The sequence below is a fragment of the Pagrus major genome, chromosome 21 (genome assembly GCF_040436345.1).
Source record: "Pagrus major chromosome 21, Pma_NU_1.0".
Taxonomy (NCBI): Eukaryota; Metazoa; Chordata; class Actinopteri; order Spariformes; family Sparidae; genus Pagrus; species Pagrus major.
The window spans coordinates 6,035,422-6,059,069 of NC_133235.1; the positions used below are offsets into that span (position 1 = coordinate 6,035,422).

The 23,648-nt window shown below is 39.4% G+C and overlaps 1 protein-coding gene across 1 annotated transcript in view; it reads right to left on the reverse strand.

Moving 5' to 3' along the window:
• Window positions 1–5,132: 5,132 nt before the first annotated feature.
• The window catches only part of LOC141017353 (uncharacterized), an 86,764-nt gene continuing 68,248 nt past the window's right edge, over window positions 5,133–23,648 (reverse strand). Inside the window, exons 9-17 of the mRNA XM_073492034.1 lie at window positions 22,408–22,519; window positions 20,859–20,918; window positions 19,241–19,491; window positions 14,767–14,826; window positions 10,046–10,138; window positions 7,601–7,682; window positions 7,412–7,515; window positions 6,991–7,150; window positions 5,133–5,218 (exon numbers count right to left, since the gene is read on the reverse strand). Coding sequence (XP_073348135.1) covers window positions 5,214–5,218; window positions 6,991–7,150; window positions 7,412–7,515; window positions 7,601–7,682; window positions 10,046–10,138; window positions 14,767–14,826; window positions 19,241–19,491; window positions 20,859–20,918; window positions 22,408–22,519 — 927 coding nt within the window. The 3' untranslated portion in view covers window positions 5,133–5,213. The remainder of the gene's footprint in view (window positions 5,219–6,990; window positions 7,151–7,411; window positions 7,516–7,600; window positions 7,683–10,045; window positions 10,139–14,766; window positions 14,827–19,240; window positions 19,492–20,858; window positions 20,919–22,407; window positions 22,520–23,648) is intronic.

The window sequence follows — 23,648 nt, forward strand, 5'->3', positions numbered from 1 at the left end:
TTGTCTGTAAATTCATAAATCATAAGCATCATAAGTGTCCCTTTCAAAAACATGTTAACTGTCTGGCTAACGTCATTCGCGTGCTGTCTAAATAAAAGCCATGCTTCTAATCTTTCACAATTGTTGCCATGCAAAGTGCATCATCTTATGTGTGACCTCATGTCTGTCTTATGTTTATTTTACAGGTTGCATAATAAACTTCACAGGTTTGGATACTTCCCACTAAAATGAATTAACCATGCAGAACTGCAAGTTCTCACTGTTTTAGAATAATGGGAACCATTTATAATTATTTAAAATACTGTATGCGAAAGGAGTGAAATTCATCACGACAAAACAATCTGCCGGAAGCAGTTTTGATGCTGGTCCTCTTAAAAAATGCCAAATAAGGCTCCTCAAAGCTCAGTATAGTCCTTGTTAAACAGAAACTTGCCCACTTGGAAAATGTGACTTTGTAGCTTGATCAGATAGTAATAACCAGTGAATGTTGACAGGTACAACATGAGGGCAAACTGGAGAGTTGAGTGTTAAACCATCATAGCCAACAGTACAACACTGATGACCACTAAAATCCACTAAAATCCTCTTATCTGACCAAGATTAACGGGCACCGCTGTGTCATCTAAGATACACGATATCAGGTCATCCTGTCATATGGTAACATACTCTTACACTGAGCTTCCGACACAAATTAAGACTACAACTTGTTCCTATTTTATATACACAAACCACTGTCTACACCTATCAAAGTGCTTTCATCCCTTCATTCTTCTATTCTTGAAGAAAGATTCATATTATCGTCTTCACATAAGACCCGCACATATGTCATGTATCATGTTTCACTTTGAGGCAACTCATGGGGATGATTTGGAGGGAACAGTACAATATTAAATATGTTTACATGTTACTTTGAGTTGTCTAGACTTTATTGTTGATCACTTGCTCTTTGATTATCATAACTATCTAACTACCAAGACTGTTTTGCTCCCAAAAGCACACATGTACAGTACACAGTTGACAATGTTTTACCAATATACAGTAAAGCAACTTTAATATCACTTCAGTGCATCAATGAATGAACAAGACTGTGTTCAAAGTGCACAAGACTTTTGATTTTTATGGGGAACTGCACATCATTAATATGATTTTGAATGTATTTAGTATTACAGACACAATAATATAGTGTGGCCAACGAAGCTGGTTTAAATGAGAACAGTACGTAAATCTACTGAAGCTTCTGGTGATGTAAGGTTTCTCAGTCAGCCTTTGTTAAATCTCAGAGCCAGACTCTCAGTGTTCCAGAGGCTAAGCAGCACTCTCTACAGGATGGATGCAGTAGCAACACTTCACACATCTGACAACTACGGCAAAACCCAACAAACACGTCAGTAATCCTTCATAGTTTCAGCAGAGACCAACCAAGCATTCCTAAATGCACAATGCATAGAATTACAGTGAGTAGACAGGGCTTTCTATAATAAGATGGCTGCTTCTACTCATTTTACTGGTGTGACACATAACAATGCTTTTGTTCTGTAAATCAAAGTCACATCACAGTGTTGTTTTAATAAAATAAGTGCCAAAACTGAATTTAGGTGATTTCCTAAAATAATACAAAGTGGCTTATTACTCATCAACCATTGATTTAGATTTTCTGAGTGAACTACAGTACTTAAAAAAAAAAGAAAGAAAATGTTTTTATCGCTTAAAATGTGTATCTATTTTACAAAAACAGATTTGTTCACTAGAAATACAACCTCTAGCCCCAGTAGATGATCCTGGCCCTTCTTGGTTCTGCTTTGCTGAAATACTGCTGCATTCATGGTATTTTGAAACTGGGCAGTTCCTGCTGTCCAGTGTAGTAAAGTAATAGCTACAATTTTTTTACTTTATTTTTTTTTGTTTTTTGATATAGCCAGTGATTACCTTGATAAAACAAAAAAAAAAGCTCAACAAAAATGTGAAAAAAAGCATTTAAAAGCAATTTACTTCCATCTATTTACACTACAGATATTGAGTAAATATATGCCAGAGATATAGATAGCTCGGATGGAACATCTGCTACTGTGCAGTCATCACCTGAAGCAGCTTGCTAAGTAGCTCAAAATCACTAATAAGTTACAAAGAATTTGCCAACTTCAGACTTGCCATGAATGTAACATTATTCCCTTTGATTGACAGTTGTCCCAGCAAGTGGACTTGTTCCTCTCTTGACTACCTGTTAACCTCTGGTTGCTCTCTGTCTCTGTCCATCCCTCTCTGTCTGTACGTCATGTGTATGCATGGGTAACAGGAAGTATACCCAGCTAAGATCAAGAAAGAGGCAGGATGAGGTGAGCCTATGATGAAAATGTCTGACAATGACTATGATAGGAACAACACACCAACACAGCTCATCATTGTTTTTAAGAATATCAGCATAGACCACCAAAACACAGTAAATAGTTGATTTCATTCTAGAACAGAGAAATGCTGCTATGAACAGCATTGCGTTTTTATTTTAGGGTGCGTATTTGTTTGTGTGTGTGTGTGTGTATGTATTCATGGACACCAACAAGCATGTGTGTGCTTTCCTGTAAATATCTGTGCTTCTGTGCAAGTGTGTTTGTGTGTGAAGAAAGTTGACAGGTCTCACAGAGAGGATTCCAAGGGAAGGAAGGTGCTTTCTGTCTATCTGTCTCTAATAGCCACATATGAACTGTAAATGCTAGACACAGCTCAGGATGACTGCTAGGTCAAGAGTCTATTAGGTGTATGAGTGGCATTGTGGGATTCATGGGAGGTTTGGGATTAAGCCATTAGACAGTGTAGGAACCAAAGAATTATGGTGCAAGAGAACCAGGTTGCATGTTTTGCGACAGAAATAGTCTTATTGAAAAAGACTAAAGGGTCTACTGCCCCCAAACTTCATGCCATACTGACATATGAGTATGTGAGTTTATTCAGAGATAAAGGTTAAGGGTTTGTAAGTCTCACACTGAAATAGCTTGGTTGTTTAGTAGCTTTTTTTGTCATTTTTTTAAAATACTTTCATCAACCCAACCTGAACGGGGCTGCATCCATAGTGGTTTGTGAACTTGCGCTAAGACCAGGTGACTAGGTCTAAACCAATGTGTTACAGGTTCAGCAAGTAACATTAAACAGTGCTGTTACACTCAATATCTCCAGTGGTGGATAATATATTCTACAGACTTGAAAAGACTGAGAAAGATTCAAGCTATCGTGTTGCAGGAAGTACCAACTACTTTGTGGAAGCTAATGGGGATCCAAATAAAGGACGAAGAATATTGTGTTGTAGTGAATTAAGGCCCAGTCACACCAGAAAGTGGCATGATGAATTTCATTTGTGCGTCTTCCAGAACTATGTAAATCTCTATGTAGCTTGGTGACATAAGGACTAATAGCAGAGCTAACTGGTAAACTACTGTAGCTAACCGCTATGACCCTAAAAAGCTCTGAGGATTTTTCCATATTCTCTTCACTATGCTGTTCACTTCCCCTGGCATTTTGCTCCTGGGATTGTACATTATTTTACTCACTTAATAAAGAGGTGACACACCGCTTTAAGCTAGCCTGCTATATGACAGTTAGCAACATTGCTAGCACAGTTGCTAATTGGATGTTCACACGATTCCTGTTACATAACTATCTGCAAACCATTCCTCTTTTGCTCCAACAAAGGTGGGCAAAAAACAATAAATTATGTATTGCAGCTAATTAGCTACCAGAGTTTCCTACATTCTGGACTCTTGTGCATTCCGATCCCTCAAACGACAGCACAGTTAAGACGACGGGCTAATGGTTAAAAGTTCACTGACTAGAACTTGATGAAAAAAAAATTCGCACATTTTGACTTTTGCTTGTATGAGTGAAACTGCTGATAATAATATGATTTTACCATCAAATTCTGCTATTTCAAGTGCAAAGACTGGGTCTTCAGTCACGCAGCAGCATGTGACATTGACACTGTCCTGGAAAAGTTCTACACACAGTGTACTGTGCGCTAATGCTTTCATGTTGCTTGACTACAAGGTGCAGCAGCTAAGGGTTAACAGTTAAGGGTTTAAAAATCCTGTTCAAGATCACTCCTCTTCCTCAAATTTGTATCACTCCTTCAAGGTCAAATACTGTGATATTACCTTAAAAAATACTTGGCTTCAACATGAAACACGTGTTCAGTGCCAAATCCTGTTTGAGCCAAGGCTTCCCAGAGAAGCAGAGCTCCACCATCGGTTTAGACCCACCTCTCTTGAGAATCATCATGCAATTATCATATCATTAAATGTCTGAAAAGTTGTCTGCTTTGTTGCAGCCACTAAATTTCCTAGTGAGTAGTTTTAGTACATCTTCCTTAAAATGTAACACCAGAATTGTCTGACATCCTAAAAGCATCTGAACTGACTTTTCCAATGATTTTGAACTCTATCTTTAGATCTCTTTACTGATCTCTCCAACTGTTTCCTCTAAACTGTACATAAGCCTTCATCCTCTGCACCAATCACTGCTAATTGTGAGCATCATGACATTAATAGTCCACGATAAAGAAGCTTCATTGTAATATTAGGGGGAGACGAACTGGAGCATTGATACCAAGAGATGTAGTCGGAGATATTGTTTAATGAGTGAGCTGTAGAATGACCTATATAATGAGAGAACATGCAGTGTTGTAGATACTGCAGATTTGGAAGGAATTGCTGGCAACTGGGAGGCTGGGCCTCAGCTGGCTAGTGTGGTCTGGGGCTAAGTGGGCACGGACCTGGGATGGATCAGGAGCAAATAGTAGTCTTAGTGAAGGTCTCTTAACAAGGTTGGAAGATCTAAGTGGTTTTGAATTGTAGGTATGTAAGAGGGGATTCTGAGACAGGATCTTTGCACTATAAGGACATGTGTTAAAACAGTAATTAGACTCAACTGTGGAAATATTCTATGAAAAAACTGGCTATGCTCAGTATACTTGTCTTCTCTGTGGTAGGCAGGGCCAAAGGTCAACCCGAGGGCATTGACAGGTCAAAGGTCAGGGTTGGTAGCAGGAAGCTGGCTGGCGGACCCCAGAGAAACACTGAGAGGCAATTGGTCAGTCCGGTGCTGCGGTGGGCAGGATGAAGGGCGGGGCCAGAGGGAGGTGACTGCGCCGTGGTAGGTTGGTTGGTTGGTTGATTGGCGGGTCGGCGAGTGCCACGTGTCTCCCACCACAATCTACAGGTCAGTGGGACTCAATCTGTGGAGGGGAATAAACTGGATTAAAGAAAGTAAAACTTACCAACAGAAAAAAGAGAAAGGAAGGTGAAAAGGAGATAAAAGTGCTGCTGAGACTGGGATGGAAAATTTCACAGTTCAAATTTTGCCAGGTACTGTCAACCTGATACTGTCTGGGTTTGGTTAATTTGAATTATGGGACAAATTATAAAACATCCTTGTCTTTTATTGTATTAGCACTACAACCATCCATCAATTAGGCTGAGTTTGGCAGCAGCATCAGGTGGCAGAAGTCTGTTGTCCCTCTGAACTCGGAGTGTCGAGGCCAGCTGCAGCACCAGAGATGAAATTATCTACTAAGACTGGCTAATCTTTACTCTGTAGATCTCTGTATGATTTCCTTTTGAAGCAAAGAGTCTACTTTACCACTCTACCACCAGTATTTTCACCACTCAACTCCATCAGACATCCCAGACATCTCCACTTATTTATTGTCATTTGTCTCAGTAATTGACCTCTCTTCTCAAAAGCCCTGAAAAACATTTGATCAATCATTGCTTAGCAACCATAACAGGCAAGTCAGGCCTGTCAAGCTTTGGATTTCTATACATGTCAAATCAAAAACACAAGACAAAAAGCGTAAGGAATGGATTAAAGAGTGCGTTTATCTTCTCTAAAATAAGCTTCAGCATTCTTTCCAAATTGGCCAACTATATCTTGGTGTATTTTGAAAATATTGCCATAATTCAAAGGTAGCTCCAAAAATATAGAAGGCAGCATATCAACAGAGTAACCAACGACTCTTTGCTAGCTATACTTGGCTGTAGCTAGCTAATTAACTCTGTTACAGGGAGAGTCACGGCAGGCAACCGGGCTCAGCTCAAATAGGCTCAGAAGCCTCCCGGTGAACATGGCTGGACACTGGAATGGTCGACCAGAGAGAGCAGGTGGTTCACATCATAATGACCAGAATAAGTTAGCCTAATGTTAGAAAATGAATAAGTATGTACTAGGGTTGGGCCGATGGCTGACAGCCATGGACTACTAATCCCTGACCATTATAACATTGTGATTTAAAAGGCCCCACCAGGGACTCAAGTCACAGAAATGAGTCCCCATCTCTGGTTATTCCTTATCACAAGCAATAAAGCATACATCTATGTGTTGTTTGTCCAAGTATGTGTATCATTGTAAGCTTTCATCCAAAGATTATTTAGAGCAAATAACATTTCAAGTACATTTATATTATCACTATACGATGAATAAAGAAAAATGCTTCTCTTCAATTTCCATTTATTTTACATTGGCCTAGATCAGCAGCTGGTGAGGATGCTGACTCTTAGACATGTAGACCTTGCTTTAGCCTCAGTCTTTGAGCATAATATGATTTGTGTAGCCATTATTCACATCTTTGAGAACCTTTTACAGCCTTGTTGTTTATTGACAAGTTAGCTGGAAACATTAAAAAGTCAGGTGGAGACAGTTTTCAATCAGCTCACAGAGTTTTAGTGTTAGCATTACCTTACACTAGCTAGGTACAGCTGATACTGCTGCCAGAACCAGTTGTCATCTCAGCCAACAAAATCCATGGCTGTCAGCCTGCTTGAGTTCTAGCTAAAAACCATTATTATAAGTGATAATAGTGGTAAATCTGCTTATTATTGGGAAGTATAGTAACAGTGAATAAGGAAATAATGGAAGGACGGGCTTAGCTAATGGTCCGTTGGCGACAATAACAGACGCGCACCTCAGTGCTTTAAAACTGATAGATCTATTTGTGTTGTGTTTACCCACTTGTCTCAGTGATGCGTTTGTCTATGCTCAGGGGCTCCCTGAGTCCGTCTCCTCCAAAAGGAGTAGCTGTGGGCTCCTTTACCCCATTCTCCTTAGCAACACCTCCTGGTGCTGTTGTACCGCCTGGGGGTAAAGACACCTTCTCCTCTGTTTTCTCCTCCTGTAGCCAGATATAGACACCAAGGGCACGCACGCACGCACGCACGCACACACACACACACACATACACACACACACACACACACACACACACACACACACACACACACACACACACACACACACACACACGTGTTTCTTTGGTAGTGTACTTCATGCTACCACACCATCTAGTGGTGTCAGCCAGTAAAGCACAATGACTAAGCAAAACCAGTTAACTGTCTGTTTACTGATAATATTTATGTCTGTTTTAAATTTTAACCTTGTGTCCATTGGCTTGTCCGTTGCCTGGCCCCACGTTGTCCATGGAACCAACCTTAGACTTAGCTTTAATGTTCTTCAAGTCAATCTTCACATCACCCCCCCCTGAGGTAAAAAGAGAAAAGGAAATATGAGACCAGCTTGGAATAAACATAGGAAAATACAAGTGGATAGAAGTTTTAAAACTGACCTGGCTTATATTTGATGTTGTCCTTGGAGCCACATTTGGACGTGACCTTGCTAACATCAACCTTCTTATTCAGGATCTGCACCTGGGGACGAGGAGATATATATAATGTAGCCTCCTTATACTAGCTTAGAAAGATGCCACACCCAGTACAATGCATCTTTTTTTCAGTATCCATTCTATCTTATTCTATTTCCATCAAACCACTGTCATCCATTATTATGCACCTGCTTCGTTTACATGATATTCGGTACAGTAAAACAGGTACAGCAAATGCTGGGCTCCATACCCATACTTCACTACGTACTTTGACCTGTTTTATTGTAACTGAAAGTGAAAGACTGGTAAATGATGCTCCATTTATGCAGATAAATCAGGACAGGCTATAATTGGAGGACGGTGGAAGGCAGTTATTGGATCGTTGCATCATGAGAGTGTGTGTTCAATGAGTAATCCTGATTAGTCTGACAGCAGCTGGCACTGATGGCTTTTAGGACCTGGAGACCTGCCTGACAGTGTGTGATAAGATCAATCATACTTACATATTCGATGACAGACAGTGAACCTCAGTGGTGTTAAACTTTTATTACTGCCTTATTGATATGAGGGTTCGGCCTCATTAGAGGCTGTTCGACAGGGTGACATATTAGTGACCTAATTCTATAATATAAACAAAACATTTTAAGTTCTTAACATGCTAATTGAAATACTCATTTGCCATTTTAAACCGAGGAAAACACCAATGACTTCAGTTCAATTGTTTTTATATTAATGTAGTTTTACAAGGTTACAATGAATGCAGCTTTAAAATGTTATAGTAATACTATAGTACATTCTCACAAGATTTATAAACTTGTACTATAGCCTTCATACCTTATAGGACTGTATTGGTTGGTATTTGCTTACTTTATGTGAATTGTGCTCTGAAACAGCAGCCTGGTCAGTGGCCCTAGGCTTCAAAGTTTGACACTGCAGGTACCCCTCTGGAGTCACTTCTTGAAGCACCCCTCTAGTGCAGTAGTATAAGGAGTGACAAAAGTCCAGGTCTGGGGGGTGGGCATGATTGCGATGGTAAGTAAGTTAAGGTATGTAGATGACATAACTTACATTACATGTATGTGACTTGAGTTACATCACACGAGACTAAACATAGTTATTTTAACTAAAAGTATGGTCTTTTCCAAAACCGCAGAGCCCTTCAAGCTTTAAGCCACTGACCAAACTACTGTATTTCATGAGTTAGGAGTGAGAATGTGTTGCTTGTATATGTGTTGTTTTACATTTAGACTTATGTGTAAAAAAACAATACATAAAAGTATTGTGCACCTAATGTAATTAAGGCAGACATAAAGTGGATAAGACTAAGATAAAGAAAAGATTGAAATAAATATCTTAATAATAATAGTACAATGGTGCAGAGGTATTGGTGTGACCAACCATGGAGAATGAGACTTTTTATACTGTAGCATGACTGAACATAATTACATAATGATATTAAATTTAAAAAGTTTTTGCAATGATTAATATTTCTGTAAGCATGTAAACATGTCATGTCATGACTATGGTTTAAATTGATGGGAGTGACCCAGAGGGCATATTTCAGGGTCCACAAAACTGATTGGATATTGTGATCAGTCCAGGTTCGGCTTTATTTGATGCCAATACTTGGACATCAGCCATTTCCACGCTACCTTTTGCATTTCGGTTATTTGATCTGACACAGCAGAGTGGTGATTGTGAGAGCAGCCCAAGGATGGAATATGATCGTGCAACTGGTGTTTGGAGCAGATGGCAGCAACATCTGGAAGGGTGGGCAGGAGGACCTGTGGTCATTTCACTTTAAGTGATATCAATTGGAAAAGCAAATAGAGGGAGCCATGAATGTGCTGGTCACTTTCATTCACATTGACTTGATAATCCTTTCATGGAAATGTTTGATATTTAGAAAATATTGCTGTAGTTGAACTACCAATTGCTTCTAGCAAAACAAAAAACAAGAAAACTCTCAAATCTGAATATAAATTTGTGTGCAGCAGTTTAACTAAGGATAATACAAGATTTATGGACACAGTATACTGATTCAGAAGTCAGACTGATTTAATTTCTTTCCAATTAGTATCAGATCTCACATGATTGCTTAAACAAGAGTTAAGAATAAAGAATGGTGGTTTGATTAAGCCTGTTATAACAGTCCAGTAAGGTCAAGTGATAAAGGCTTAAGAACTGTCTGTTTCTGTGTAGAGCCCAGTCAGATGTAAGATATAATATGCATCCAAATTCCTCTCTAATCCCTTTGTGACAAATCAGATCGTTTTGTGGCCGGGTTATAAAGGAGATCCCCAATTGATCATGATTTTGAGCAAGACAGCCACAAAGAGGCTAAATTAGCTTAACAATGATATGCATCCACTCTGACCAGAGTCTGCCTCCAGCTCCAGCTGTACTTACATTGCCACCTCCAGGGACATGTTTGATATTGTCCTTGGAGCCACAGCGAGACGTGACATGGCTGAAGTCCAGCTTTTTGTGCACTATCTGAACCTAAAGACAGGCAGGCAGACACACAGACAAGCGAGGGAGTGAGGAGATAGAGAGGGAAAAGAAAGAAAGAAAAAAAGAAAGGCATGACAGACAAGAGCAACAGAGAAGAGCAGATCAGCTGGCGGTTTTAGTTAACAGGAAACAGAGTACCCTCGCTCTGTAAGTATGGAAGACATTCTGTCATTCAAATCAAATGGTTCCTCCTATACATTACATTAGTCAGAGCATGGCACTGTAAAACTAGTTTTGGGAAATTATTCAACAAAATCACTGTGATTTAAACTGAGGGTGTCCCTAATCGGACAAATTTCTTATAGGAAAAGTTAGCAGGTTCCAACAAAAATAAATGCCAAAGTACCAAAAGATGAGGATACTGACTGAATAACAACATAGCGCTTCCATAAACAGCATTAACCAAAACTGATCTAGCACAGGACAAACACTGGAATAGGTTACAGAGCACATGCAACACAATATCAAACAAGACAGGGATTTTGTGTTAACATGCTGTTCTAAGCAAAGAAGCAACTGAAAGCGACTAGTAAAGGAGTATGGAAGACAAAAAATGCTCCTTTTAGGTTTTATCAGCCCGTTGTTTTACCCTGCAGACAGTCCAACAGTTTCATGTAAATATTGCATGGTTTGGTTGGCCAGGACACCTGTATTTTCTTAAAGCAATACTCAGAGATTTGGAGAGTTTTGCCAAGTGGTCAACCTTAATATTCAATGATGATGACCAAAATCATTTTTGGCATTTCTTGAATTGATCACTTTGATATTTCAACTTTCAATTTTGTCTATGAGCAGGGAAAATAATTGTGTAGCAAAGGCTTCCAACACAAGCAAAGGCTTCCAACACAAAGACACCAAAAGCATTAACACTTTCACAACATAAGAAAAATGACTGGGTTAATAAATTACATCATATCGGGTTTGAAAGGGGCATCGTAAATACAATAAATACAAAAAGTAGAAATTAATTGAGGTTAAGTAGGATTTAAATGACTTGCAGTTCAGCAGTGCCATTAGACTGGACATATATGTGAATTGTGTCTTTTTGTTTTAACAGCAGGAGAGCTTAAAGGTCCCGTATTGTATTGTAAAATGAGATTACCATGTATTTTTTTTTCTTTTTTTACTGTAAAGCAGGTCTATGTACAACATAAATACTGTGAAAGTATCAAAACACTCAATCCATGGAGAAATGCACAAAGCCTATATTGACAAAATGTGTCTTCAGTAAGGTTTTGATGTCACAACTATACAGTGACCGCCCCGAGCCACGCCCGCCTCAGAAGCACTAAAGCGAGCATCCAGACAGAAGGTGAACAGTCTTGCTGCAGCAATAGATAGTATGAGATTACTAATGTGAACATTTTACATTAAAGCATGTTAACATTCTTTAGTACACACCCAAAATTAAAGTATGAAGCTGAGCACAATATGGGACCATTAAGCTTGAACCTGGAAGTAACCTGTATTCAATTTCAAGTCCACATCTCAGACATCTCACAAAGCATGTGTCTCTGAATGTGTCATGATGTTAGTGGGTGAAAAATTGCAGTTCATCAGTTTTATTGCCGAGACTGGACATTAGGCAGACTAACAGAGGACACAGGCTGACGCCACTTTCCCCTATTCTTTTCCTTTTTATTTTGCCAATAACAAGATATTCAGCCTCTATACACTGACAGCATTACTGTGTCCTATCAGTCTGAAGTTTTACTTCACACACACACACACGCACACACAATGTAAATCCACCTCCTCCACCTCATTGTGTTGTGATGTCAGTTTTATGGTCTCTTTGGTTGTATTGTAAAAAGCCATGCAGCAGACATAAGACGCCTTCCCATTCCCTCTGTCTCTGTCTTAGTCTCTTTGTCCAGGATGAAAATGGCATGATGACGCAGGTGGCACCAGCAAAGGATGACTCACTGAGCAGTGAGCACACGCTTAATGTGCGAGCACACACACGCACGCGCGCGCACACAGACACACACACAAAGAGAGAGCAGTAGCCTAAACCAAGTTTTCCTGTCTAGTTTCCCATTGTGAACATCCTAATTGATTTCAGTGCACCTGTAGTAGCTGCTAGCTTGTGATTATTAATGTCTCATGAGGAATGGTCCTCATGCTATCAGACTGAAAGGACACTGCAGGATAATAATAAAAAAATGTCCCCATATTACTACAAGTGAAGAAGTAAGTGACACAGAAGTGAAACTAAACCAGGTAAAAAGTGACCATATTTCATTATTCATAGTTCATTTCACTGGTTAGCTCTTCCGAGGATTCTTTTTTCATCTATGTTCCTCGTACATTCCTCTTCTGTGCATGCACCCTGCAGCTGTGTGCACACTGTTACCAACCATTGCTGTGTACATACAGCAGCACTGTCACCCTACTGTCCTGGGTGCTGTGGACAAACCTGCAACTAGCAAACAACAAGTGAACAAAACCAAGAAAAGCTGCTCTTTTGTTTCAAACAATGGCATTTGTATATACTTTTTTTGCACTTGCTTCCCACTTCTACAGTATGACAGCTTCCTTTTCTTGGGAAGAAGGAGTAGAAAAAAATGTGTGTGACACCAGTCACGACAGGATGGTGGGGGTTTACAGTAGTGGTGCAAGAGAACATACTGTAGACGTATAAGGCATGTAGAGGCCATTTATGTGTTATACAAGCACATAACTGGGTGTAGTTTTTAGTTGCACTAAAATCAATGTTAATTGGTCAAACCAAGGAGAACATAGGTTCAAATAGCTGCCCCTTAAATTAATTGTATTTTGTGCAAGGAAAAAAAGGTTGTAGTTTGGTTGATGTGCTTGGTTGATGTGTTGACCAGTATATATAGCTCAGTGCATATACATATTGAGGTGTTATTAAAATGAAAATGTAAATGGGAAGAAAATGTGGAGTTTAGATTGACTATACCAGGCTATGCTGTAAAAACACATCAGAATTTTTTTTATTTTTTTCAAATGCATTTCAATTGTATGTACCATTTATTTTCCCCCCTGGTGTAGTGGACTGAACACAGGAATATACAAGGAAACTAAATTCCTTCATAAACATTTTGATGGTTTAATCAAAAGGCTCTCTGTACCTGTCTTGGAGTGCACAGAAACACACACAGATACAATGAACCCTGACCTTAAGGAGGAATGATGTCAAGAAAGACAAGTAACAGAAGTCCAGCCTCATCCAGCCACCTTTGGAAGAGTAATGACTTTGTTTGCTCTTCAGACAGAGACTACATCCACATGGATGGATCATTAGACTTCTCTAGGGCTATAAATTGCGGGGATGACCAACATTCCTCTTTGAGTGTGTTTCACCCTGCTCCTCTCCTTTCCTCACCTTACAGATGCAGCCCCCTCAAATTTCCTGTTCCCGTTCCGGTTCCTGCTGTCACCTAGCTGAGTTCTTGGCTGGAATGAGATCCTCTGGGATGATATAGTGAACGCGGGGCTGACTGGTAATGCCTCTAAGCACCATGTGTAGAAACTAGTTGTAATGGTTTATCTATCCAACGGGAGAAGCAGTGATTTTGGAAGCTGAAGCAGTTGATGTGTCTAAAATCAGCTGTTCTTACTGTATTATAGACCTACGGTATTTGATGTGTATGAGGCTGTGTGCTTCCCACACAGAGCGTATTGATTTTTATTGATGATTATAAGGCTACCATAGGCTACGAGTTCATAAATAGTATGCTTCAGCTTTTTGTTTCTCAACAGAACTGCATAAAAATAAAAGTAATATGGCTGGAAAAAATTAATGATGATGTCAATTGACTTGAAAAGTGACCGACTTGATTAACCTTGTTTACAGTTTGAGACATCCTGTTGACAGTTTAATAGACTGATGAAATTTAGATAGATGTCTATGAGTAAATGTCTATTTGTTGCAGTACTGCAGTCGCTTCCTCTAAAGCTGCCTTCCAAGACAACTCGTAACTTCTTCCTACTACAGTTGAACACCACTCAAAGCCGATTGTCGATAGTATTTGTATTAAGCTAGTGAAAGGAATATTTAGAAATATTGTCAAGTATAAAAGTGCCATAAAATAAAATGTATGATGGAGTCTGTTCCCTCCTGTGTCGTCTTCCTTCCTCCATTTCATTTATACATGCAATGAGGATACACTGGTTCACTTTTGTTGTTGTGTCAAAGAAATCAGAATTTTGTTACAGTCACCCAAGTTTTGGTAACTTTTGGAGTTGTGCACCTAAAATTCTTAGTGGTCAGAAGCTGGAAATATCAACGAGGAAATTTCAACCTTTGATGCTGAGTGGAACGCAAAACAACTCAGGTCACCTAGTGGCCATGGCTCTAGGAATCCACAAAAATTATGTTTAGAGAAAAGTCTGTATATTATTTTAATTTATTTGGTCATATGAAAACAGTGAAGCTGGAAATGTTCCTTTCAGTTCAGTTTGTGTTTATAGACACAATGAAATAAAGTGGTGACTGCAGTGTGTACCAATATTTTATTTTATCTTACTTATTTCTTAATGTAGTGTCCACAGGTATGAACAACAATGGTGAGGTGTGTATGTGGTGAATGCAGAGAGAAGGTGGAAGGATGTACTTGTGTGTGAGGGTGTATATGGTAGGGACTCACTCTGGCCTTGGCGGCATGGGTGGAGGCGTCTGATGCCTTGTTGTTCGGGGTGGAGGAGACCTGGGAGAGACAAGCATCCCCTGGTCAATACAACCTCCAACCAACTACACACCACAAAACAATGGGGTGGGAGAGCAGGTGGAAGGGTGGGGACATGAGAACTGTTTGAGTGGAGGGCGGGCTGAACGTGTGGGTTAGTAGCTTGAACAATTAGACGAGTGTAAGTGTCAGTGCAGCCAATTGAAAGTATGTGTGAAAAATAAGAACATGGATCAAACAGAAGAATATTTATTGAACTTACTATATAAAATAAATGTGTGGGTGTATAAATAATTTTAAATAATTGATAGCAGTAGTATAAATTAGATGCAAGATTTAATTATGGGCCAGTCAAATGGGAGGGTAATAATTATGTGTACATATGTTCGTAGAACAGTCAATCAGATGTACTATATCAGATGGATAATGGCAACCATTCATTCCAGTAAGCTGGAGCAGATGGAGCATTTTTCAAAACATGACAAAGAATTACAGTAGATTAGCACCAATAAAGTACAGTTTGTCCTGTGTTAGTGAGAGCCAATCAAATAACATCACAAAAAAAGACAACAATTAGAACAACAACCAGAAAACAACAGAATTAATGTCATATTACTGGAGCGTATACAATTGTTCAGAAAAATATCACCAGTCCAATTCCTAAATCAGAGGACAGAAAAGTTATTGGACCAATAAGCGCCTGTTGAATGAAATATAATAAAATACATAATAGACAAACCAAATATTCATATCACTGTGGACTGAATGAGTCAGTGCTGCTTATTGTGATGCAGGGCAGGGATATGTTTTTGTGTGTAAAGTGGCTTAACTCTGACAGACTAACAAAAAGAGCAAGAGCATGTCTTTGAAACGGAACGGAACAGACCTGCTACTGCCAAACACAGTGCATCTGCCTGAAAGAGAGAATAGTGCCCACAAATTACAGGTCGCTGTTGACAACCAGAGTCTCAACTGCAACATTTAGCCTCTTTTGTTGTGTACAGGAAATATGAGGTTATGCCAATTTCACAAAACCATTTGGAGAGGTAACCACAGCTCCTTCTCTACACTGATCTAACCTAATTGGCCATGTGATCATGTCTAAATGATACAGGTTGAGGAAGTGAGGAAGCACTGTGAATATGAAACAGGGTGTTGCCAAAAAAGGAGCATGCATGCTGTTTCCCTGGATAAATAGAGGGGGAGATGTGCTGGGTATGACATATCTAAAATGGTTTGCATAACCTGTTTACCCACCCAGCTACTGATTTATGTTATTCTGCTCTACAGTATGACCAGGCAGCAGAAGGTTAATGGAATATGGACAGATATGACAGAAAGATATTAAAGTAAAGGAGATGAACTGCACCTGAGAGCACTGAAATGTATATCTTACATCTGTACCTCTAGCAAATGTTTACATCAGCATTGAAAAGTAGTACTGAAATGAAGCAGTTCCAGACTTACAGCCTGAAATGACCAATGCAAAAAAACAAGTAACTTCAAGTATGAAACGCGAAAACATTTTTAGATGACATGATAAATAGTGCTCTCATTTGTACACTAAATATTACACTAGAGCTGGGCAATGATTACCTAGGCCTAGCATTAAGACTGGAAATCCTGGGAAACACCTCCAACATTCTCACTTTGGCTACATACACATCCTGGCACTCTAAGGGTTAGGGTTAGAGTTTTTTTTTTTTTATATATGGCATTTGTTAAAAAAGGTTTTGTGTGTTTATTCATGTTGTCCTAAAGACTAGAACCATGGTGTAAAAACTCCTAAACTAGCACTCCGAAACACACTATTGCATTTTAGTAAAAGAGTTTTGTGTCATTTATTTGTGTTTTTCTTGATATGAATTTTAGATGTTAAGATGGACAGCAATCTTAGTTGTTTAGGTATAATTGCATAAAGACTAGAAGCATCTACAACTACCTTGTCACCAGGGTTCAAGTTACGTGTTAGCCAATGGGAGCTTAGCTCCCATAAGGTAGGGTCTGAGCTCCCATGAAAGCAAATAAATCATAGATCTGTGGGGGTTCACTAATACATTACCAAAAACCATTGTTTTAATCACAAATAATGAATGTTTCAATGTAATTGAGTGTTCTTTACATTAATGAAATAAATAGGTTAAACGAAACATGTTTTCCAGAGGAACTACACACTATATTCTCTCTGACAGTGAAAATGAAAACTGTTATTGTGATTTACTTTATACAATTGTTACAAGAAGTGTGTATGAAATTCTACAAATCCAGTAAAGAGTAACTAACATAGGTTACTCCTTTGGAGAACAAAAGTGGAAAAAGTCACCAGACTCCCTTAAAAACACTCAATTTTGAGACTGTATGAGAAACTGTATAAACTTTGTTAAACACTGTATACAACATATTCTTAACTATTAAGGCCTTCTTGTTCATTCGGCAAATGTTATTCATGATATTTCTTTCTTTCTAAATATTTGCATGAACAGCCAGGAAGTGAGATACACTAGTTCACTCGAGACGCATTTAATGCCAGGTGTTAACTGCCGGATTGATCGCTCTGTCTCTCTCATTTATTTATCTATCTCTGCCCTAATGTTAGCAAGGGTTAGTTATTTTAGAGACCCCCACAAAGCTCAGATTATAACTCAAACCCTGCTTGTCTCACTCCAACATTCAAAAATACATCCAACACTTTGAAGTGAAAATGAACACGATATGAGTAAGTTAATTAATGTTATAGATGCTGGTAGGCATAGTTTAAGGTTAAACAACTATGGCCTGATGAAATAGATTACAGCAGAGATGAAAACAGGAGGAAGCAGAGAGACACATTATATTAAAATTGCAGAGCAGATAGAGGATAAATGATGTTTGTGTTCTACTTCACTCTGTGTGTTACATCAGGTGTCAGGGGAGTGAGATATCATAAGCCAGTTGTACCTGGGAGTTTGCATGGCAGCATTAGGCAATGGTAAACAATGACAATGCTGCATGTTGAACTAAATTGACAGACAGAGTGAGATGGAAGCACAGAAGTTAGTATAAGAGAGCTGCAAATGTAACTGAATCCAGTGCATTCAGTACAAACTACGTGACAGAGCATGCAGTGATCTTCTGTTGGTTTCAGTCATCAGCTCCAGACACACAGACATTGTTGTTACAGATTTATGGAGTCTAAGGACCACATTCACAATGCTTCATGAGATCTACTTTTACATCAGTCAGTACTGCATCAAGACCAACAATAATTTCCTTTGAAATAAAAACAACTCTATTTTAAGAGGATCTACCAGGACACAATATATTGTTAGATTTAAAGGCAAAACAGTGAAATTACTTAATTTAAATGACATTTTATTGATTTAGCATTTTCATTAGATTAATTTGGTGTTGAACTTTGCATGTAAATATTTTTGGGGATGCCATCTAGCTATTTTGTCATCCAAGTGAGACAACATTTTGTACCTTTCTCATAAATGCAGAGTATATCATACATTTCGAGAAAGCATCCGATGCGTTCAGATCCTGGCAAAATGAACACAAAGTCACAAGACTGGCAGAATCATCTGTAGTGAGATCAAGACCACATCCACACATAACAAAATCTGAAAATGCACCTTTTTCTCCTCTTTTTGGTTTCCTGTCTACTCTAAGCTGGTGCTTTTCACAACTAAACAATGAGCTTTTTTTAAAAAAAAATCTGGATAAATCTTGTGTAAGTGGTGAAAACATAGGTTTAGGAAAGCTATGGAGCATTAAATTCATAGAGCATGAAATACAAAATGAAATGAAATGAAATGCAATGCTCATTCTTATTTATTTCCTTGTTATGTATGCATTTAAAGTCATAATAAAGTGAAGAATTTACTTTAAAGGACATTAATAAACATTTAAAAGGAAATACATATAACAATGCCTGTTGTATTTCATTGTTTACCTTTGATTTGTTTTAATATAGGTATTTTAAAACCTGTCATTTTAGCCAACCTCACAGTAGAGCTGCGGTCATAAACCTGTATTTATGATTATTCTGTTACATAATCAAATATAATAATTGTTGTTGTAGTTAATTATTATATTAATTTTATTAATTTCAGTAATTGAAAATAATGATAAGAAAAGATTGGTTAACTTTACAGTGCAGTGGCACAAGAAATAAAACTAGCAGGCTAAGTTGAGGTTCAACACAGGGTTAACTGTCAAAGACAGATTGATTGGCATTTATTCTGACAGCCAGTCTGGTCCCAGTGTAGAGTCCCCCCTTAAAGCAAAACATGTTATTATGTACAGCACTGGAGCGAGTTGGATTACAAACCAACCAGTGCCAAATCATTTGCTGATACAAGAAAATCATTCTGTAGCATTTCCTGAATCTTGACAGGTACAAACCATTCTGAATTATTCATAGGCCTTTCTTGTACTGTCTGGTATTTCCTACCTTTCCTCCACCAGGCTGGTACTTGATGTTGTCAATGGATCCAATCTTGGAGCGGACGTTCTTAAGGTCAGGTGTTGGAGCGTTGATGGGCCGGGGGGTTCGAGGAGCACGGGGCACCGGTGGCTTCTTCTCCATTGGGGTTTGCTTGGGCACTGGGGGTTTGGTGATGACCCGGCGGCGGTGAGTGGCTTCACCGTTGGTGGATGCAGCCGGAGTAGCAGGAATGATAGTAGAGGCCGGGCGAGGACGGGCTGCAGAAAAAGAAAAATGAATTAATTCATCATTTTCGTGACATCTCAAAGCTAAAATCATAACGGCTTGTGTTTTGCTTGTGAAGTGAGTATTGAGAGGGGGGATTGATGAGTTAATGACCTAAGGTGGAGTCCTTCAGACTCCTTCAGACTCCACCTTAGGTTCAGAACACCTAGCAGATTTATTTTTCAACATAGTCCCTTCCTACATTTACACATTCAGTCCTGTGGTCATGAAGCATATGGTTCCTGAAGTCAGTGTGTTGGACATGGTCCATAGCAGCGATAACGTCATAAACTATGTAAAATGACGACCACTGAGCTCCTTGTTCATCTTTGGGAAGAGGTAGACGTCTGAGGTCAATAGAGCGAGATGAGTTGAACGAGTTCAAATCCACTTTCCTGGATGGATGCCACCACCATTGTGAACTTGTGGGCTGGAGCATTGGCCTGGTGAAGGGGAACCCTTCTGGTCAGCTTCCCACACCAAATCTTCTTGATTTTCTCCTGTAGTTGTCAACATCACCATGGCAGGCCCCTGTAATAGTGTGAGCCAGCAGCACTACCTTTGCATCCCAGAAAATGGAGGCCATCAACTTGCCTGCTGACGATTAGGCTTTCTTGGGAGCCGGACGGTCTGGTGTTTCCACTGTTTCATTTTCGTCTCTAGTTGGAAGTGATGTCTCATCCATGGTTAAGAATTGCTGGGGAAATCTCTCAGCCTCAATGACAAGATTGTCTCTTCACATGTTGTGCTGGATTTGCTTCTTATCAGGCCCAAGGAGATTCAGTGCAGGTACTTTCCCTGATTAATTGGTCAAACGCTGTTAATATTGCTGTGCTTTTATATTCTGTGTACTTTGTCAGTTAATTACAGTCCATTACAAAGTGTATGTAATCAATCCCAAAGTAATACACCCAGAATCATTAGGCATCTCTTTTTTATGCTCACGCTACTTGTTAGTAATGACTTGTGTGATTGATTTCCAGTTAATAATATCAATACTAATAATGCTCATATTTTCTTTGAGAACTCTTTGGGACACCCAAGAAGATAAATGTACACATCAGAAGCATTAAAATGCTGCATAAACATCTGTCAGTTACCAAAGTTTGATTTCCCCATGTGTTATCTTTAAGTCTCTAACTTCAAGTTTACCCCTCTTGGTTTGTTTGTGGAAAAGTCCATGTGAACAGGAACTGGACCAAAACTACAGTGCAACAATATATACTTTTTTCTTTGTTCCTGACCAAATGAGGTGAATTACAGCTGTAAATACACCCCCAGAATTCCAGGAGAACAATACTGATGTATTGTCGCTGGACTTTATTTTCTCGACTCTTAATCTTTTCCCTCAGTGGGTTACCTGTAGTCTTGGGTTTCTTGGGCTCTCCTGTCTTGCTCTCAGTCTTGTCATTCTTGGTCGCTGAAAGAAAGAAACATAGCACACAAGCTTAAACACACTAGATTGACACATGGTAGCCTCAACAGTGTTATGTGTTGACCATATGGGTGCAAAAGTTTGTTTAGCAGTCTGAAATTCAGTGCAGCAGTATGTTTAAACAAAGTGGTTGATGGGTACAGCATTGCTTAATTAAACTTTGCTAGCATTTAGACCGAACATGCTAAAGCTCCTCTGATCAGTAATGCTATACTTACATTATGATACAGGTTTTAGTATCTTTTTGGCTATTTTAGCCTAGCGTACATTTTACAGCACAATACTGTTTGGTTATTTCTCAGCACTCATCCATCCTGTTTCTTGGGGCAGCACACTAAAACTAAACCCACTGTCCACTACCTGCACAGGACAAACCAGCAGACAGACACAGACAGACACAATCAACAGTCAAAGTTAACAACTAGCTGGTGAAGAAACAAATATTTAGAAGCGAAAGAGCTGGGCATTTTTTCTCAAGAACTGGTAGAGACCAAAACAGTAGCAGAACTAACACGTGAGCCATAACAACTTTATATGTGACAACACATTATGACTGTCAGCTTGTTGTGGAGTTCTTGTGCCCCATGTGACCATGCACGAATGCAAATACTTAGAAAACTTTAAGATGTTTCATGGACACTGTGGAAAACTGAAAATCTTTGAACAGCTGGTCATCTAATCTTCTACAGCAATCCAAAGGAAAGAAGAAGGTGAATGGCTGTCAATAATCGCAAAGTCACAGTTAAGATTTCCTGTCCAACAAAACCTGCAGCTGGCAGCAAGTGTCCTTGATTGATCAACTATACAGTCGAGGCTTCCAGTGCTGTGAGACATTTCAGTGTTTGTGGAGGTGTGACAGCATGTCCATCATGTTGATGATGCTGAGCTCTATGCACTGGTGCCATCAAGTGGCATCAAATCCGACTAAACTGCTGCCAATAGTACAACAGTCACAAAAGTGATGGAGTTCAGTCATGCAACTAAAATGAAATATGCACCTTGCACTACATAACACCTATCACTGTGAACTGGATGAATGAATCATATTCTCTGAGGGTGCTGAGCTGAAGTGCACAAAAAGCCTGTTTGGCTATCATGGCTCAGGCTGAGTCATAGCTCCCTCGCTTAGAGAGGTGAGATACTGTTTGTGATGAGCAGATAAAAATACCAGTCTGCTGTCTTCAAAAGTCAGCACTTGAATCCGATTAAGTGTAACATATGGTAGCAATTCAGTTAGCCTGTTGCCTGGAGAGGTGCCAGTGAGTCATTTTTCCTGCTACTGTAGCGAGTTCAGGCCCTGTTGTCGAGGTTATGTTGCACTGGCAACACAATGAACTAGCCAAAGCAGCTTGGAGACACTGTCTCAGGCAAAAGTGTTGATATCACACAGTCAGGCAGAGAGAGCAGAAAAACACTGTAGATATAACAGAATGATGAAAGTGTACAAGCTGTGTGTGCGTGTGTGCACAAGTACCTGAAGTTTTATTTGCAGCAGTCACAGAGGAGCCATTCTTATTGGCAGGTGCACGGGGTGTGGACATGGCCTTTGGCACAGGGCGCTTCTCAGCTGTCCCATTTTCTGGAGTCTGGAAATCACAATGAGGAGAGATAAGGTGTGGGTGTGTGTTTTTTGACAGTTTTCTGAGCATGGATGTGTATGCGCATGTCTGTGTGATTAGCATAGGCTTGTGTGTACTGTTGTTGCTCTGTGTATAAAGGCTATGTTATCCTGTTTTCTTGTCTTATGAGAGGCCAAATGATGCAACCATGACATAAGCAGAAAATGAAAGCAGAGTGGAAAGAAGGTGAAGGCAGACTTCGGAAAAGCATGAGTGGAGGAGGGAAGGAGGATTGAGGTCTATGGGCAGATTCAAAAAATACAAAGTAAAGATACAATCATCGCAGTAAGGACATTTGGGTCACTGATATCAGAAACCATACAGAACCATGCAGGTATAAAAGCTTCTAAAACCACAGTAGGCAAAAGTGTGTGGTTAAAATATAAGCCTTTTATGGGTCAAAAGTCTAAATCAGTGGGAAAAAAAGGCCTTTCTCAGTGCTCCATGTTCTGTGGGAAGTTCAACAGGAGGACACTGACATCACTAGCTCAGCCCAGCTATGCTGATTACACTTCAACAAAACTGTAAATAATAGGCTCCTTTGAGATGAGACAGGCCTGCACAGCAATCGACGCACAGATTAGAGTTCTGTCTGACTTGATCGCCACTTGCTTTTGCATGTTTACTCATTACTCTTTACAGATCTTAAGGCCCGGCAGGAAGAACTTCTGACGATCAATTATGAGAAATACTGTCCTCTTTATCTAGGTTACTCACTTTTTTCCACTATTGATTCATGTTATTATTCATGTTTAACTTAAATTATAGAGGGACAATCCAAGCAATAAAGTGTGGGCAGCCAGTTTATATATAGCAGCAAACTGATTTGATGGTTGCCTTCCAAGTGATTTCCAGCCCACCTAAATTTTTATGTAAAATAGCTAAGTAATATGGAGGTTAAACCATAAACGCTTTCCTGATGATCACAGGTAGCTAATATAGCATTTTAAGAGGCTACACTGTCATACAGGAGAACATAATTAAAGCAATAATTACCAGCCAACAACAGCGTCGGCTGTTAATGTTTTCAGCTTGTGAGTCTGTGTGTGTGTGCGTGTATCATCATGGCATCATGGCTATTGAAGCAGGAACTACA